General features: G+C 42.2%; 1 protein-coding gene across 1 annotated transcript in view; it reads right to left on the minus strand.

Moving 5' to 3' along the window:
• The window catches only part of hpse2 (heparanase 2), a 94,255-nt gene that overhangs the window by 19,894 nt on the left and 53,879 nt on the right, over positions 1–20,482 (minus strand). Inside the window, exons 7-9 of the mRNA XM_077236401.1 lie at positions 11,923–12,016; positions 8,936–9,042; positions 1,195–1,309 (exon numbers count right to left, since the gene is read on the minus strand). Of these exons, the coding sequence (XP_077092516.1) occupies positions 1,195–1,309; positions 8,936–9,042; positions 11,923–12,016 (316 nt within the window). The remainder of the gene's footprint in view (positions 1–1,194; positions 1,310–8,935; positions 9,043–11,922; positions 12,017–20,482) is intronic.

Consider the following 20,482-nt stretch of genomic DNA (forward strand, 5'->3'; position numbering starts at 1 on the left):
TCAAATCAAACTTAAATTGAACTGAAGTATTCTGTTCGTCCCGTCTCCAGGGGTCTGACCTGCGGACATAGAAAGAGTGAGGTCTCCATAATTCAGGATGAAGTTGGCAACGGTCTGGAGGGTGGGGCTCCAGTACCTGAGGAGTGCCCTCGTCTTGGGTTGCAGTGCTGTCAGCATCTGGCTGTTCCACACATGTAGAGGGGGTGGGAGACAGGTGACACTGTCTCGGGCTTGAATTTCAGTGCAGTTCACCTCAGCTGCCTAGTATTCAACACCACTAAACACCTTTCATCTTGGCTAATAGGTCCCACGGGAAAAGCCGTAAGGTGCCTTGGCCACATGTTAAAGACAGACTCTGTCTAAGGACCACTTTACGACACTGCATGTGGAAAAAACTACGCCCAGGTCATTTTTACGTATGCTTTTTAGGTTGTTTTACAATATGGTAACGAGCATACCGCAAATATCACTGCGTATGGTGTTAATTTGAGTAACCTTTAGTGCGTGTGGTATATGAATTGAATCAGTCTGCAAGTTATGTCTGACTGTTAAACAACTTTAGCCGTATTCGGACGGGACTAGTTTTCCAGGGGAACGTTAGAGTAATTCATGTTTCACAGACGTACTTTGTGATTTTAAGCCCATCCGAATCTGCCAAGGTAGTGTTTTTCTCACACAACCTCCAAGGCAAAAATTCCAAATTGGCAAATTATCTACTGTTTTTCGGCAAACTCAACGGTCCTCTGAGAAATCTAATCCTGTCCGAATGCGAATGTCTGTGATGTCTGATATTGTATTATCCTAATGCTTCTCCACATGTTTTTTGACCTACCTGAGCTACCGTTTACGCACCAATCTTCAGTACACTATTATTTAGTTTCAATATGGACGGTATCCGACAAAAAAATTACATATACAATCAATAAATAGACCCACATAGCATAAACTGCGAAGACTGCTCATTTTAATATCAGTGACAGGTAAGAGTGAGTTTATTATTCCAGATTATTATAAATAGCCACTGCTATAAACTCGTGAAGAATAGGGCTTTTATAATAGATAATAATTATATTAACAAATAATAAATGAAGAGACATACATGCCATACGTGATGTACGCAAGCACAACATATGACCTTCTGTAACACCTAACACCTGATATTGATTTGGTTTCTGTTTATGTGTTAAAACTTACAGGTAAAGGGTTGAAGTTCTGGTCGACGAGGTGATTGTATCCGTAATCAAAAAAAGAATGTCGGAGTACAACATCAATCCCATGAGTTGCAGCGATGCCAAGAGTGTTGAGCCATCTAAAGCAAAAACAGAGTTCAAGCAAAATTGCAGTTTAAATATCAGAACATTAGGAATGCACCTGGCAAAATACATGAAATTTTAAACATAAAAGGTATTTTTTGGGTGGAATCAGCACACCAAACAAATTCAGAGTCAAGGTCCACTGAAAAGCAGTGTTTTACTGACACTAGTCAACATTAGTCAATGACATTTTTACATTTCAATGCACTAACTGGAGACACAATTGACAGAGTATTAGTTAATTCACCCTTAAATACATTCCTCGAGTCTTTATCGACCTGGGACATTATTCGCTACCCTCACCCTCATTAATTTTCTAAAGTTAGACATCAACCTTCTTAGTATTCCTCAATCTATTAATTCTAAGTAATTTAACAAGAAAAATATATACAAAAAAGTATGTCTGTTTTATTTAAAAAAAAAAAATCTGTGCATATATGTTCGCTCTCGATATATGTAAGTATATATACAATAAAATATTAGTGTCCCTATCACTTACCACCTTGGTGGATCTGGTGAAGAAGCGGTCAGTGAACAGTGATGTCATTTTCCTTATATTGATATTAAGGAATATATTTGAGATTGTGAATATGAGCCAGATGCTGAATGTACTGGGAAATGAGCTCTGACGATGACAGAGATGATGGTATAAAACATCTGCTCAAACTGAATCCTTCTAAGCTCCAAAAGGTAACAGGTTATTTCATTATTTTGTAGTTGATATTAAAATATAAGGAGAGTTCTCTTACGAGAGGTTCTCTCGTACTGCGTAAGTTGCTTACGCTACGGGTAAAGTCATCTTTTCTCGAGATATTGAAGCCAAAAATTATCCTTAATTTTGAATTTATTGTCAACGCAGTGCAGCAGCCAGTGGACCTAGAGCAGGCCATCTTGCGTGCTCATTGGCTGCCGTGCGGCAACTGCTGCAGCCTATCACTAGGCCTCGCGCGTGACGTTGCGCCCTCTACGCGTCATAGCCCGCCAGAATGGGGGTGGCTTAGCATATAAAAGACAGGCTTGGTAGCTGCATCGCTGATTTCATCATCTTCAGCGAAGCTCTCCGCATCGCTGGACTCTGAAAGAAGCCATCCGTCGTCGAAACTAGTGACCAGCACGCAGAGGAAAGCGCCTGTCGAAGCCGGCCGTCTTTGCCACCTTCAGCCTTCATGCCTGCTACGCCATCCAGCGTCGAGTATCCTTTTAAGTGCTTTTGCCTTCTGCGAGTGTTCGCCGTCGCGACATTCTCTCTAACTGAAAGAGCGCGAGCATTTTTCTAAAAATGCCTCGCCTTTCCTGCGGCTCGTGCAGAGCCCCGCTCAGCGCCGGAGACCACCATGTGATTTGCGCTCTCTGCCTGGGCCCAGACTCTGGACCGCGCAAGAAGAAGCGCCGTGCGCAGACGATGCCGAAGCCTGAGGCCACAGTGAAGTGCTCGCTGGATTGCATCCCGCCAGCGTCACTCTCTCCTTCTCCGCCCCTCCCGAAGCTGCCGGCTTCGGCCCTCACTGCCGCCACCTCAGGGGACGAAGCTGAAGGAGCGTACCCAGGTGACAGCTGTTCCATCCTGGCATCGGACAGCGAGGAGTGGCTGAGTTCTCATCACTCCGCCTCCTCCTCGATCCAGGAATCCAGCAGGACTCGGGCTGGCGTGGACGCTGATCTCATGCGCCTCCTTTCGAAGGCCGTCGACCAACTCAGCCTGGATTGGTCACCGCCTAAGGAGCCCGCGCCCGATAGGCTCGACAGCTGTTTCCTTCACAGCTGCCGCCCCCCCCGCCCGTTTCCAGATCTGCGCCATTTCTGCCAGAGCTTCATGCCGAGCTTTCTAAGTCGTCGAACGCACCATTCTCCGCTAGGCTCCACTCACATTTCTCCTCGCCGCTCTCCCAATTGGACGGCGCCGCAGAGAAGGGGTACAGAGATATCCCCCCAGTGGAAGAGGCGGTCGGAGCACACCTTTGCCCGCCCTCTGCGAGATGGCCCTTGTCGGCCGCGCGTTCTCTGCCGCCAGACAAGCTGCTTCCGCCCTGCACTCGATGGCTGTGCTGCAGATCCTCCAAGCTGATCTCCTCCACGAATGGGACGAGAAAAGCAAAGACCCAGCCGCCATCACGGATTTAAGGAGCGCGACGAATCTCTCCCTTCGTGCTACGAAATCCACGCCTCAGGCAATGGGCAGATGCATGGCCTCATGCATCTGCCCTCATGCTCTCATGGCCTCATGCTCTCTGTGACGGTGACGGCTCACCGTCACAGAGAGGCACCTCTGGCTGACGCTTGCGGATATGAGGGAGTCAGAGTGCTTCGCGTTTCTCGACACGCCGCTTTCCCCTACTGGTCTCTTTGGCCCAGCGGTGAACAGAATCGTCGACCGCTTCTGCGAAGTACAGAAGACCTCGCAGGCCATAAACCTTTTCCTGCCTCGACGCTCTAGCTCCTCTGCAAGCCGCCCACGTGAGCCGCCTGCACGACACGCTAGTCAGCACCCAGCTCAGCCCCAGCCTCCGCAGCGTCGACAGGGCGGCCGCCCTAGATCACGCTCGTCTGGACGCAGGCCGCCCTCCCCTCGGGGACCCCGGCCCAGGATTGCGTTGAAGCCCGGGCAGGCAAAGTCCTCCTAGCAGCACCAGAGAGGAAAAGACAGCTGGGTCTCACCGAGGCCGGACCACCGTCAAAATATCTCGCCCTGTCAGTCCCCTCAGAGAAGGCTACTGCAGACGTACATTTAGCAGCCAACACAGCCCGCTCGCCTGCACACAAACACCGTTTTTATGGCGACCCAGAGAAATCTCAGAAAGAGTGTAAATTCTGGTTATCTAGCTCACGCCGATGGTGTTTTAAGTGTAGAAAAAGTGCCCACAAGTCAGTGCTCACCCCTACACAAACACGATGCCCCATGTGTCTCACACGCTCACAGAGCCCACTCTCATAAAGCTGGCAAATGCCGCTTGAGTGCTAGATGTAGAGAATGTGCCCACAAATCTATGCTCACACCTACTTGCTGCCCGCTCTGTTACACGGCAACAGCCTCACAGCGGCCAAGTTATGAATGTAAGTCACATGCCCGCACGCGAGCGCTCACGCTTACTGACAAACACTTTGCCCCAGGCTCCGCTCGCACTAAATATCGTCACAAAATGTTCCCCATTCCCAGTAATCGGATCATCTCAAGTGATACAGACAGTCACCGCTGTCAGCGAGCCGCAGTTCCCTAGATCCGAGAGCGATTCTCGTACCCAAGAAGGACGGAGCTCTAAGACCTATCTTAGATCTGAGATATTTGAACAAAGCTCTCATGAGACGGACGTTCAAAATGCTCACGACCAGACATATCCGCGCGCAATTTCGCCCGAGGGACTGGTTTATCTCTCTCGATCTTAAAGATGCATACTTTCAGATTCTGATAGTCCCCGGTCACAGGTCATTCTTGAGATTTGCCTTCGACGGCCGGGCATATCAATACACCGTCCTCCCATTTGGCCTGTCTTTGTCACCCCGTACATTTACGAAGTGCATGGATGCGGCTCTCGCCCCCTTGAGAGTGAAAGGGCTTTGAATTCTGAACTATTTGGATGATTGGCTGATTATAGCACAGTCAGAGACAGAACTGTTATCTCACAGAACAGTGCTTCTCAGTCATCTGGAAAGCTTGGGCCTCACGGTCAACTGGACCAAGAGCTCACTACTGCCCAGTCAGTCAGTTTCCTTTCTAGGAATAAAACTGGACTCTGTGGCTATGACGGCCCGTCTGTTCGACACCTGGCCGCGTCTTTCCAGGAGGGCAGCATCACCTCTCTAAAGACATTCCAGAGGATGATAGGCTGTATGGCATCAGCTGCGGCTGTGCTGCGCATGCGCCCGCTACAACGCTGGCTGAATGCCCAAGTGCCTCACCAGGCTTGTGTTTCAGGCTACAGACGAATCAGAGTGACTCAGAGCTGCGTTTTGGCTCTGCAGCCCTGATTAGCGGCCGACTGGTACCAGCGGGGAGTGACAATGGGGGCTGTCTCACACCGAAAGATCATCTCGACGGACTCCTCCAACTTAGGTTGGGGCGCCGTCTTCGAGGGCAGACCGGTCTTTTGCCTGTGGTCAGACCAAGAGAGACGCTTCCACATAAACTCGCTGGAAATGATAGAGGTCGAGAACGCGCTCAAGCGCTTCCTCCCGTTCATAAAGGACCACCATGTGCTAGTCCGCTCGGAAAACATGTCTGTGGTGTCCTACATAAACCGTCAGGGCGGTGTCAGATCCAGAAGCCTCTGCCATCTGACAGAACGCCTTCTTGTATGGTCTCAGTACCTCCTGCGCTCGCTGAGAGCTGCGCATTTGCCAGGCCACTTGAACGACCGTCCAGACAAAATATCCATGAACTATGGTCCCTGCACCCCCAGACAGTCCAGTTACTGTGGCGAAAGTCGACCTGTTTGCGTCAAAAGACAACGCTAATTGCCTGAGGTTCTTTTCAAAGAACGAGGATGCGCTGGCCCAAAACTGGCCCAGCCTCCCACTTTATGCTTTCCCTCCGGTCTCTCTGTTACCACAGGTAATCAAAAGGATCAGGGAAACGCGCCACTCGGTGCTCCTTATAGCCCCGCGCTGGGAGAATCAAACCTGGTTCCCGGAGCTGATGCGGCTGTCTCACACAGCCCCTTGGCCGATTCCGGTGAGGAGAGATCTCCTCTCTCAAGCCCGCGGCTCAATCTGGCATCCCCATCCAGAGCGCTGGTCTCTGCATGTATGGTTAATCAACGGATACCCGTTGTCCTGCCAGAAGGAGTGATGAACATGACTACGCAATCCAGAGCTCCCTCTACGAGGTGGCTTTACACGTCTAAATGGTCAGTGTTCTCCAAATGGTGTGCTGATAGAGATCTAGACCCAAGAACGTGTGGGGTCCCAGGGTTGCTTGGCTTCCTTCAAGAGCTGTTGGATAAGGGCAGGTCCCCGTCCACGCTTAAAGTTTATGTGGCGGCCGTTGCAGCGCTCGCTGAGTCGACGTGCGGTCAGTCAGTAGGAAGAAACAAGCTCGTCATCCGCTTCCAGACGGATGAAACCCCCGCGACCCCCGTCGTTTCCCATGTGGGATCTTTCATTGGTCTTGGAGGCCCTGAAAGCTTTCCCCTTTGAACCGATAGACTCCGTGGACCCAAAGTACCTCTCGCTCAAAAGCGTTTTCCTGACAGCTCTGTCGTCAGTCAAACGTGTGGGGGATTTACACGCGCTATCTGTTAGCGCTGTGAGTCTTGAGTTCGGGCCAAATGACTCTAAAGTCATCCTTAAGCCTAGACATGGTTATGTCCCTAAAGTGTTGGGCACACCCTTCAGAGCACAGGTCATTTCTCTTTCAGCCCTGCCAGCATCCGATAGTGAGGGTGATGTTAATCTCCTCTGCCCCGTCAGGGCGCTGAGGGCTTACATTACGCGCTCCGCCTCTTTCAGGCGTTCGGAACAGCTCTTTGTCTCGTTTGGTGGGCGCACCAAGGTTCTCGCTGCCTCGAAACAGAGCCTGTCCAGATGGATAGTGAAAGCTATCGCATCCGCTTATAAGTCTAAGGGTCTGCAATGCCCCTTGGGCATCAGGGCGCATTCCACCAGAGGCGTGGCCTCGTCGTGGGCTTGGTCCAGCGGAATTTCCATTCAAGACATTTGTGAGGCGGCAGGCTGGGCCTCTCCGTCCACATTTATAACCTGGAAGTTCCCGCCTTGCAGGCTAAACTTCTGTCAGTGTGAGCGGTGTGTATGCCCTGCCCAGATTTATCATGCGCAGACTACTCTCACGTGACGTTAGCTCTCCTGGTTGAGCTGCACTGTATGGTGAATATTTATATGGACCAGCAACACCACTCTGTATACCCTGTATGTGCTTATAACATGTGCTGGCCTGCATTGCTGGCCACCTGTTTCCCACTTATCTATGTTCCCCCGGAATCCCTGGGACTTATGAAGTGGAGGCTGGGCGCACACGGCAATGGGTTGACAATGGGTTCCCGTAGCGTAAGAAACTTACGCAATTCGAGAGAACCTCTCGTAGGAGAACGTACTCGGTACGTGATTGGCTGATTTTAGCACAGTCAGAGACAGAACTGTTATCTCACAGAACAGTGCTTCTCAGTCATCTAGAAAGCTTGGGCCTCATGGTCAGCTGGACCAAGAGCTCACTACTGTGATGATGCGTAGAGGGCATGACGTAACGCGCGAGGCTCAGTGGTAGGCTGCAGCAGTTGCCACACGGCAGCCAATGAGCACGCAAGATGGCCTGCTCTAGGTCTGCTAGCTGCTGCACTGCGTTGACAATAAATGCAAAATTAAGGATAATTTTTGGCTTCAATATCTTGAGAAAAGATGACTTTACCCGTAGCGCAAGCAACTAACGCAATACTCGTTCCCTCTTCTAGAGAGAACCGCGGTTATGTATGTAACCGAGTACGTTTTATAATATTGTAGTCCATCCGTGTTAGATACAGATCCGGGTTGCTAAGGACCCGAATATGAAATAATGATTTAGCACTGAAGATACTCAAAGATGAACTGAAACGCTTGCTAATTTTCTTTTTGTGCACAGTCACTTTTTTGTTTGAGCACTTTAGTATTCTGTTGTCACTTTATATGATAATCTTCAGTAAAATACTACTTTGCAATGGATCTTAAACTCTGAATTTCAACTCTTTTTGTTAAACATTAGGAATCCAATAGGAATTTTCAGTTTGTTGGATTTGTGCATTTTTCACAAACAACCATAAACAGTTGTCACTTTTCAGTTAATTTAAAAACCAATTTCTATACAAACAAACAAACTAAACAAACAAAACAAACAAACACATGTCACACGACACAAAACACATGGCGTTAGCTGCAACGAAAAACAAGTGAACAATTCAAATTGTTCAAGGGAACTTTATGTTAAACTATTTAAAATGGCCATGATAATATAGAGTTTGTGCAGTTTGGACTGAGTTTCATATGGTTTGGATAAGTGTTTTGATAGAAATGCGGTTGAAAGGGGTTTTTCACCTGGTCGCAACTTAAAGTCACTGTTATATTCTTATTTACGAGCATTTTTAAAATACAGCGTATTTTAACAGCAATTATGCAATTAATACTTTACAGACAGTTACAGATCGTGGATCTTTGTTTCTGGACTTAAATTTAGGTTAACTCTATCATAATGAATTTAAATTCTATATGTAATGCCAGTAACAACATTATTATATGGAAACATTTTTGGGAAATTAATTGAAGGAAATCACAATGGTTAAACAGAGAAATAAATGAACTGATTAAATGATAATCAAAATAGCTGTAAGTTAAGGCCCTGGTATACTTAATTATTCGTGTTCAGCTCTGTCTTTCAAAGTATACTCTTTTGGTTGTGAGGGCAGAAAGGCGCATTTGGAGCATGTGCACTATTTATTTTTCACACACTCACTCACGCACATGCGCCGTTGTAAGCGCATTGTCCACACGGACACAAAAAGTGGGCTGTGCGCGGACGTCCACGGACCCTCCTGATGAAGAAAATTGTGTCACATGGACAGTGTGTGGACCGGCATGGAACGCAGACAGTCAAAGTATACTTTAGGCTTTAGAGCCCTATAACCAATGTGCTTTACAGTACTTACAGAAAACCAGCAGCAAATGTGTCGGACAAATTATTGGTGCCCCCTGCCCAAGCTGGACCAACTCCACCCAGCCAAACACGCTTCTCAGGAGCATGAGTTTGAACAATCTGAAAGAAATAGACAAATCTTTATCAGATGAGACAAAATATCAATAGTTAAGTATATATATATATATATGTATGTATATATATATATGTGTGTGTATATGAATGTTAGACATGTATTCTGAGATATTAAAACATCCACAGAACATAAATGTGCAATGCAAAATCCAAAATACATCCGAAATATCCAAATACAAAATACATTACTGTTTGAAATTTTGTGGTCAGTAAGTTTTCTTTTTAGTTAATTAATACTTTTATTCAGCAAGGATCCAATAAATTGATCAATTTGACAGTAAAGACATTTATAATGCTACAATAGATATCTATTTCAAATAAATGCAGAATTCATCAAACTGTCAATTCATCAAAGAATCCTGAAGGAATTGCTTCCACAAAAAATTAAGCAGCAACTGACAGTTATGTTCAGTTTGTCTTAGGGTCTGTTTACACGACATCGACATTGTTTTCAACTAAAATCGTTAAAGTTTGTATGTGTTTTGGTTGTTCATTTACACGACAACAGCATTTTGGGTTCCTGAAAACGCTAACTTTTGACAGGTTTCAAAGTGCGAGTTTGAAAACGGTCTCCATGTAAAAAAAAAAACTTGAATTCCTGAAGACGATGACGTCATTCACATGCATATTATGTGTTCAATTTATAGTGATTCATCGTCATATAATGGCCTGGCAGCAGAATACAGGGTTTTTTAGTCATTTTCACGTATCTGTGTGAATGGGGATCGTTTTGACAATAGTGTCGTCTGTATGTGGAAATCTCAAGGGAAAAACTTCTCCGTTCTAAGCATATCGTTTGCGTGTAAACTTACCCTGAGTAATCATGGACTTTTAGTTTGTTTTTATTCATTCTCATGTGTTCCTTTGTTTGACTTTCCCGCCACTCCTTTGTTACCATGGTACCGACATTATGAGTTTGTTTGGTTCAGCTGTGTTCTATTATTCATCGTGTTTGAGTTCCTATTTAAGGGGCTGTTTACATGACACTGTTTTCAACTAAAAACGTAAAACTTGCTATGCGTTTTGGCTGTTTGTTTACACAACAACGGCGTTTTGGGTGCCTGAAAACGCAAACTTTTGAAAACAGATTTCAAAGTTTTTGAAACAGGTCTCCATGTAAACGACAAAAACGCGAATCTCTCAAGACGATGACGTCTTGCACATGCGTATTACGTGTTCAGTCTATAGTGTTTCATTGCCATCTAATGGCCTGGCATTCGAATATAGGGTTTTTTGTCGTTTTTGTGGATCCTTGTGAATGGTTTTGACAATGGTGTAGTTTGTACGCGGAAAACTCAAAGGAAAAACTTTTTAATTTTTAAGCATATCGTTGTTGTGTAAACGTACCCAAAGTTGCAACCGTTCATGTTCATTCTCGGTCCGGTCACGTTCACATTTACTATGAGTTGCGACCTTCTGTGAACCTTGTGGATATTTTATATTAAACTTGTTGGAACCTCCTTCTTCTTCGTCTGTTTACCTATTGTAACCACCCGTGACATTTTCAACAACAATATTAATAAGATATGTTTATTGTGCACCAAATCAGCATATTAAAATGATTTCTGAAGACTCGAGTAATGGCTGCTGAAAATTTGTTATAAAATATATAAAAATAGTACTAATATTTCACAATATTACTGTTTTTACAGTAATAAGAGAGTGACAGTGCATAAAGAGACATTTATCAAAAATACAAATATATATATATATATAAAATCTATGGTATTAATTGCTAAAAAATTAATTATTTAATTTACACAATTATATGCACTACTGAAATGTAATAATAAATGTTGTGAAAGTCGTTTTTCCCCCTTGCAGCTGACCAACATCTTGACTGCAGTTTTTGTGCTCAATTTGAATGAGACTGTCCATAAACAGTCCTTGGCCATGATTTGAGATCAGATCCCAACTCTGCAGCATAATACACAACCGACTGCCGTCCAGCTGCAGGGTCAGAGTCTGGTTATAATAGAACACATGTTGGGTATTAGGCATATTCCATAATAAGCCAAAGAAAAGCTCTCCTCAAACTCCCCACTTGCGATTCAAACACACTGTGAACCTCAGGACCTGCTGTAGCGAGTGACAGCCAGAGAATCGACTCTAAAGCATAAATCATATTTCAAAATAAATCCGTTAACTGTCAAAAAAAGTAGGAGGGTACATATGCCGCCAAACACCTGCAGATCCACTAAAGAAAGATGTGAATTCCATCTTTTATTACTTATTTTATGTTAACAGACCGCTGGACCTGAAGTTTAAAAGTGGAATAAGCACTTGTTCATCTGACATCACGCATGTAATGGGCACTAATCACGGTCCCACTGGGTTTGGGAGTGAACAAAACTTTGGCGTCTTTTGTTTGATATCTGTGAGGAGGGTCAGTTTTCCCCTCATTCACTTTCAGCACTGCACCAGATGTGTCAGTTTGCGATGCATAAAACAGGAGAGCTATGTATTTATAGATTGGGCCTCCTGAGGGAAGTCTTAAATGTTGTGAAACCTGGTACTGCTTATTAGAGCAAAAGGGGACCGTTCCCAGAGCAGCTGAGACATCATGAGTCTGAGGGGGAACTTGTAAATTGTAAACTCAATCAAAAGCTTTCCTTCCTTACTGTGCCCTGACCCACGCTCCCTTAACACTAGGCCACCTATCAGACCGACGACAGCTTGTTTGGGTGGTGCAGCTGAGGATAAACCCGGGGCCCTTGAGATAAACACAGTTAATGAGCACTGGAGGGACTTACAACAACAACAACCTCAACACATACAGTATTTTAGTACATCTCTGACCTACACATTCAAAAACAAAAGATATCTAGGCTGGCTGTCTTTAAAACAAACTACTGTAAATTTTACCTTTAACACCTTGGCAATCTGCTCAGACAGGGTGTCCAGAAGTCTCGTCTTCATAAAGTCTTCCACTTTGGTCACCCGCCTGTCAATGTAGTAACTGCAAAAAAAAAAAAAAAAAAAAAAAAAAAAAAAAAAAATATATATATATATATATTAATATCCTGTTGTTTAAAAGGTTGGGACTTTTAATATTTTTTGAAAGAAGTCTCATATGCTCAAAAAGGCTGCATTAATTTGATAAAAATAGTAAAACAATGATATTGTGAAAATTTTCTACAGTTTAAAAAAACTAATAATTTCTTTGTTTATACATGCATATATACAGTGTAGTGTTACAAATTTATTAAATGTTTTAATTTAGGTTCCAATACAACAGTATAGAAAGAAACTGAGAAAGTTTAGTAGACTGAATTTAGATATCAGAAGTATCAGCAAGAGATTCATTGCCAGTCCTGTTCTCTCTATTGTAAGTTAAATGAGTCAGATTACTGAAACTCTCACCCTTTGTTCTAATGGCTCTCGGAGCCACTGTCCCAGTCGTTGAATAGTCTGCCTGATTGGATTAGCATCTCAAACATCTGAGTTACACTGTTATGCTAATGAGATCAGGGCTGTGGAATTTCCGGTAAAGTGTTGATTCCTTTACTTCACATTTACATGCTTTGTACACTTTTATGTAAATCCCTCCCCCTTTGGAAGGATAAAACACTGTGTTTTAGCTATTGAGTTAGACTTGATGACTGCAGCTACCGACAGCTCGTGTTCTCAATAAAGAATCCTGCTGAAGATACTACCAAGTCTCCTGGTCTTTCGCTTCTAAGTCTCCTACACTTAAGAAGAAGAAAAAGGTTTACAACAACAGTCATGTGAAAAAGAAAGTACACCCTTTTGAATTCTATGGTTTTACATATCAGACAACAGGTGAACAACAAAACATGACATATTACACGGTGTCATTATTTATTTAACAAAAATAAAGCTAAAATGGAAATGCCATGTGTGACAAACTAAGTACATCCTATGATTCAATTGCTTGTAGAACCAACTTTAGCAGACATAACTTAAAGTATCGTTTTCTATATGACTTTATAAGTATCTCACATCGCTGGGGAGGAATTTTGGTCCACTTTTCTTTGCAATGTTGCTTCAGTGCATTGAGGTTTGTGGGCATTTGTTTATGCACAGCTCTCCTGAAGTCCTGCCACAGCATTTCAGTGGAGTTTAGGTCTGGGCTTTGACTGGGCCAGTGGAACACCATGATTATTTTCCTTTTTCAGCCACTCTGTTGTAAATTTGCTGGTGTGCTTGGAATCATTGTCCTGTTGCATGACACAGTTTCGACCAAGCTTTAACTGTCGGACAGGTGGCCTCATATTTGACTCTAGAATACTTTGTTATACAGAAGAGTTTATGGTCGACTCAATGACTGTAAGGTGCTCAGATCCTGTGGCTGCAAAACAAGCCCAAATCATCACCCCTCCATCAGCGCGCTTGACAGCTGGTATGAGGTGTTTGTGCTAATATGCTGTGTTTGGTTTTCACCTAACTTAGCGCAGTGCATTATGGCCAAACATCTCCACTTTGCTCTCGTCTATCCAGAGGACATTGTTCCAGAAGTCTTGAGGTTTGTTCAGATTCAACTTTGCAAACTTAAGCTGTGCTGCCATGTTCTTTTTAGAGAGAAGAAGCTTTCTCCTGTCAACCCTTCCAAACAAGACATACTTGTTCAGTCTTTTTCTAATTGTACTGTCATGTTAACTGAGGCCTGTAGAGTCTGAAATGTAGCTCTTAGGTTTTTTGCAGTTTATCTAAGCATTACACAGTCTGAATTTGCTGGGACATCCACTTCTGGGAAGACTGGCAACTGTCTTGAATATTTTACACTTGTGAATAATCTTCCTCACTGTAGAATGATGGACTTCAAATGGTTTGGAAATGGCCGTATAACCCTTCTCAGATTGATAGGCAGTAACAATTGCTTCTCTAAGATCATTGCAGAGGTCTTTCCTCCCTTGCATTGTTAACACACCTGCATGCTCCAGACAAGCAAACTGCCAAAACTTCTGCTTTTAGAGGGCCTGTTTACTGATCGGATAGCTATCTGATTTATCAAAACGATTCCATGTACACTTGGTCACATAAATGTGTTTTCGCAAAACGGATATAAATCTTATCTCCAATTCCCGCTTTATGCAGATTTAATGGAGTTGACGTCACAGAGAGCAACAGATATGAGATGCATTTTATTGATTTAAAAATTAAAGACCGCAATAGGAGAGAGAGCATCATCAGCACTGGTAAGATCATTTAGTTTCTTTACTTTTAATGAAGATGATTGTGTATTAAAGGGACATTGTGTAGGAATTTCTCCCATCTAGCAGGGAAATTGTATTTTGCATTCAAACGAATTGTGCTCTCCAGCGCGTCGCTTTCTCAAATAGGTGTTGCAACTACGGTAGCTGTTATGTACCAAAAAGCTATGACAAGCAATGCAAGAACAATCATATGCTCTATTAAAATATATTCGTATCGAATGTCTAGGTTACAAAAAGTAAACTTACAAAACTTTTTTTTAGTGCCTTCTCAACTTTATTCAATAGCTGCTATTCATCAAAGAGCCTGTTTAACTTTTATGAAAAAAAGCATGTCATTAAGACTGTAATATTGACTTAGCCTACCTGTCGAGGAGAAAGCAGGACTTCAGCTTCTCTTTTGAAATCTTTCTCCTGCATTAGCTCTTTCCACCTGGAAAAAGCTATCCCGACATTGACATCTCCAGTCATGTTTCCTTTTACGTTAAATTTTGGACTTTTTTGCCGACGAGGATTTCTTCTCCTGTGGCTCGGCATATGTATGCCATTAAAAATAACAGTGCAATGCAGCCTTTTAAACTTGCCAGGGCCGTGACAAGCGCCTCTCACTGCTCTGCTCCTCCTTTTCTGCTGCTTTCAGTTACTGGCTCTGAACGAAAACGCGTTGTGGAAACGCGTTGGTCTAGTACTTTTTGACCCTCTCTGCTATTATAGTTTTTCAAGATGGCGGAACGACATGAAAGCCTCCGTGGACTTACCCGTCACATGTATATAAAGATAATAAATTCTTCGTTTACGAGGATAAGTCAGATAATTGGCAGAGGTATTTGTACACCATCGAGGACATATTTATGAATAAAAATATTGATTTTAGATATTAAAATGCCTAAAAAACTACACATTGTCCCTTTAAGCGTCTGCGACTTACTTTCAGTTTTATTTGCGGTAGTTTGCACGTTGGCTTTATTAAGAGATACTCCTCTCACCTGCCGCATATCTGTCTATAACATATATTGTAGCCTATAAAACACATGTTTATTTTTAGCATTGTCGGGAGGAGTAAAATTTACATATGTGGTTTCAGAAACCAAATTCATTTACACATGTCCAGTTTCGTCTGGAATGTGGCCCAGACCCCCTCCTAATGTGGTTTGAGCGATCGGATTTAATTCTGTCTTGAATGCATTTCGGAGGGCATTTACACCTGATCTTTTCACGGTCAGATAGCTATCCGATCACAGAAAATGCATGAAGTGACCAGGTGTAAACAGGCCTACAGAGTTGCTCACTCATGCTGATGATCAGTAAATCAAAGGCGTTTGTTTAGCTGGGCTTGACTGGTCCAGGTACAAGTTGGTACAGGTTGGATTTAGTTTGTGAAACACATGGCTTCTCTAATTAGGCTGTATTTTTGTTAAATAAATAATGACACAGTGTAATAAGTTATGTATAACTAACTAGTATATTTACCTAATTTTAAAAAGAGGTCATCGGATGCCCATTTTCCACAAGTTGGTATGGTTCTTTAGGGTCTTCATGTAAAGTCTGTAACATACTTTGGTTATAATTCCTCAATGGTTGTGTAAAACAACACAGTTTTTACCTCCTCAAAAACAGCTCTGTTCACAGCGACCCGTTTCAGTGCATGTCTCTTTAAATGATAATGAGCAACTGCTCACCCCACCCCTCCCTTCCACGGGGGGTGTCGACACAAGACTGCCTTGGGAACCTGCCTTGGTTACAAATGGCTGAGGGTGGAAATATTCTAATACGGGACAGTCCGTCAGTGGTCGTGGGCGGAACATGAGCAAAATGACATCATATTGCTCAGAAAATCCAAAATCCAAGAGAATGTTTTTTTTTTCAATGTTTAGTGGTTGTGTCCACACACTGCAAAGACACATTTATATGCAAACTTATATGTCCAGGTACACTTGCACATAGATTTTCAGCTAGCTTTGGAGGTAGGTTTCTTCAAGCGTCTTGGTGACCTTGCCTTCGGAGCCCCTAAAGGGACATGGTGGTGGAAAAAAATATTAGATTGGAGGAAAAATAGAAAAGAAAAAAAAAGAAAAAAAGAATGCTTTTGCGTTCTCTCACAAATGTTTTGTGTTCCCCTGAGAAACTTTGTATTCCATCGCAAAAACGTTTGCGTTCCTCTGATAAACTCAGTTTCTTGGGGGAACGCAAAGATTTCTCGACCAAACACAAAGTTTTTTAAAGCATTAACCTTTTTTTTTCCCTGCCATCTCATATTTTTTCCACCACCATGTCCCTTTAGGGGCTCAGCAGTTGCCACAGTTCTAAATAATTAGCTTAAACCCATTTTTTTGTGAAAATACTACGTGCCTAAGACTTTTGCACAGTACTGTATATACACACACTCAATATTGTGATTCAACAACTGATTCCTACATTTCTAACTAACAATTATTTAAATGTCAAAATAATAACAAAATATTTTCCCTTGAAAATAAAAAAAAGCCTTAGACTTGAATAACATCAAATAAAAACAATCAAACACCAAAATGGCAATGCTATCAATCTTGATGATTCCAGTACAATATGAAATAACACAATCCACATTTTCCCACTCCAGTGAACAAAGTTCATATATGAATTAAAGGCATTAAAGGCCAAGTAATCTTCAAATTTACACTCAAAATAGCTAACAGATTTAGCCCATGAATTATATTAAGATGTAAAAGACAGCGACAACAAGATGCAGAGCTCTTTCTGGTCAAAGAGCCGCTGCAGCGAGCGAGCGAGTGAGTGAGAGAGAGAGAGAGGTGTTCGGGATGAAGTAGCTGTGCGCCGGCCATCTGGAGAAAGGTGTGGAAAGAGGGTCTCAATGAACTGCACCTTTGTCAAGCAATACGTCCTACGATCTTGACGTATCTGAAAGAATAGTGGTTCTCTGTGGACACTGACCTTCAAAATTTATAGTCTCTAGGGATTAAAGCCGCACAACTCTAGAGGCCACAAATCTTCAGTATCTTTGGATCTCGAACAGCAACGAGCAACTCTCAACCTCCCTAGTATCATATTTAGCGAATGTGTCTCCATTTGATGTTTTAGATTCCACTTGTAAGGTATTAGCCGCTTCTAAACAAAAAGACTTCTGAATTTAGTATTCAAAGTAGAGGAGACGTCTAAAAGATGAGTTAAAGAAAAATGCATCTGTCTAATGGAAAACAGAAACTCCTAATGTAGCAGATAAAGAATACATTAGAGGAACGTTTTATTGCTCAGAGGCTTTTCTTTCGTAGCTCAGGACACTTAATTGAATTCTTATGGGGTTTTTTTTCATATCAACTTTGCTTCGGATGTTTCTCCAAAAAAACAATAATAAATAAAATGAATAAAAAAGTAAAATAGAAATAAATTAATTGGACAAATTGGAATATATTGTGTAAATATAAAGCAAACTATTAAAAAAAGATAATTCCACCGCTACAAGAGCTGTTCACATAACTTGTGATGTTTATTATTCCTGGAATTAGGGAATTAGGGGTGGGTGATATGACCAAAATCTTATTTTACATTTAATTTTATGATAACGATATATATCGTTATCATAAAATTAAATGTAAAATAAGATTTTTATTCATTTTTTTAAAAAGGGCTTTATAAAGGGCTTTTTTTATAAAAAAGGGCTGTGATATATATATATATATACACACAATATTTTTGCTTTAAATTGATTTTTATAATATCAAAATTGTTGATACTATTGAAATTTCATAATTCTTGTCACCAATTTCAATATCACAAAAAAATAATACTAGCCTAAAAAAACACTCACGCTTACTGAAGACAAGTAAACCGTGCTAAATAAGAACAAACTTATTACAAGCATAGGAAAACAAACAGAACAAAGACACAAATGAAAAATAAACCTACCTAATAAAAACAAGCTCTAGGAATTAGAAATACTACATAAATGATATAATCAAATGTTTGAAAACACTGCATAGTCTTCACTGTGTTGCACAAAATTAGAAAAGTGATTCAGTCAAGAGCAGTGAGACATTAGGGTTGTGTCCGAAATCTCACTCTATACCCTTAAATAGGGCACTATTTGAGGGGAAAGCCATTTGTAGTGGTGTCTGAAACATTATTGAGTGCCTTCATTTAATCCCATAATGCACAGCAACAATGAGTGTACAAATGATGTACCCTCAATGGTAGAGAATACCAATAATGCATTGTGACTAAATGCGCTAAATGACTTCCCGTGTCTCACCAGAAGATGGTGCCCGCAGCTGAATCATACATCCATTCATTTTCCAAACTACTGGCCCAATGTGGGTGCAGCGTAATATCATAAATTCCTTTTTAAATGATTATTTAATTGTTTAATTAAGATTTATACATGCTAGTAGTTTTCATTATTACTGGAGCTTCCAGTTTGGTATATTAGGCTGTCGTCACTTTAAGATTGACTGCACGGATCCAATAAACTGTTACACATGCATTTTTTTCCTCAACTGTATACGTTCACTTAAGACATAAACGACTGTGTTTGTTTGTATTTAACCGTTCAAGCATGGGCGTAGGTTTGGTCTCAGGTTTGGTGGGGACATCCCACCCCCCCCCCCTTCCCCCCCTTCCTATTCTTAAAAAAAAAGTGCATTAGATTAAACTGGGAAGGGTCATAAAACTTGCATATTGTTATCCTAGGTTTACTGCTTCTATTGTTCTCAATTGTAAGTCGCTTTGGATAAAAAGTGTCTGCTAAATGAATAAATGAAAATCTGTTGTGGTTTGATGCTGTCTTTTCCTGCATACAAAATGGTAAATTAATTTTGTAGTCTATCGTATGGCTAGCAAGTTTAACCCTCCTACACAGATATGGTTATTTGGATATTATCAATCAAATAGTGATTCATTATATTTGAATAACCAACAGTGTTAACTTTTGCCTTTTTAACATTGCCAACATATTTTTCCAGCACATGTGTCTAGCAAGTAGGCTACACTCACAAATACATTACATAAACAGAATGTAGAAACGAAAAATGTCTCAGATGATCCACTGTTTATGACTGCAAGATTCTAAGTTAAGGTAGGCTAATTAACATTCAGTGACTTACTAACGTAAGTTAGCATTCTATCATGATAGCGCGACTTCTATGAGTCTATCCGTGCTGCACACCCCTAATTAATGCTCCTAACCTTGAAAGATTGCAGAAGCTAGGTTTAACTGTAACAATATCCTGGGTAACCAGGATCACCAGTTAATACTATTTTCCACAGTAGAATCTGCATTTGAAAGCCTGGTCAGTCACTACTACTAACTGCTAGTTATTTGTGTGACTAGTTATTTTGCCTACTTACACTCTGCTTTATGAAAAAAGCTTTGTATGTCCCCTTTCTTCTTCTTGGGTGACATAGCTGATCTACAAAGTACAAAAAGGGGCAAAAAAATGGAATTTTAAAATGTTTTACTCTGGCCTTTGTATATGGTAGGCAGAGAGACAGCCCTGGTAACTTACCGTCGGCGTCGTCACGCGCACACACACACACACACACACACACACACACACACACACACACACACACACACACACACAGGCACACACACAGGCACACACCACCCGACCAGCTCGTTGCCAGTGAGTGCAAGCAGAAAAAGTAGTCCCGGCCCGCGCGTGTAGCCTGCCTGTCAGATACCCCGCCGCCAATCAAATTACGGCATATCTTGTACTGTCGTCGTCCTGGCCGTTGGAATCGATCCAAATGCAGCGCAAATATCAAAATAGCAGTTCAAAGGAGCTTGCTAAATATTGGTGGGGACAAATTTGTCATCTCAAAATATTGATTGGGACTAGTACCTAGCGCCCCCCCTAAACCTACGCCCTTGCGTTCAAGCCCAATTATGCGGCAAAAAAAATAAAATTTTAGTACTCATATGCTTTTTGAGAAGCGGGTTCATGTGCGCGATTCTCTCAGACAGCATGTGCATATAGTGAAACGCGTTCTCTTTCGCTGCTAGTTGCACTTTTTGTGTTTTTGCAAGTTTTGTGATGGCGCAGCACATCAACGTTATGCGAGCGTAACCGCAATAGAGGCGATAGTCCAAAATCTCTACTGGTTGAAACATTTCTACCGGTTAATTGTGTCTACTGGTACAGTATATCGTCCACACCTACCTGGAATCATCCTTTACTGTAAAAAGATAATTACGCATCAGAACGTGTGTGCGCATATGGCACTAAGTAGGTGGGGCTTTTAAAAAATAAAATTCT

Source organism: Siphateles boraxobius, unplaced genomic scaffold, assembly GCF_051911475.1.
Source record: "Siphateles boraxobius isolate OS27281-9 unplaced genomic scaffold, OSU_SipBor_1 20, whole genome shotgun sequence".
Classification (NCBI taxonomy): domain Eukaryota; kingdom Metazoa; phylum Chordata; class Actinopteri; order Cypriniformes; family Leuciscidae; genus Siphateles; species Siphateles boraxobius.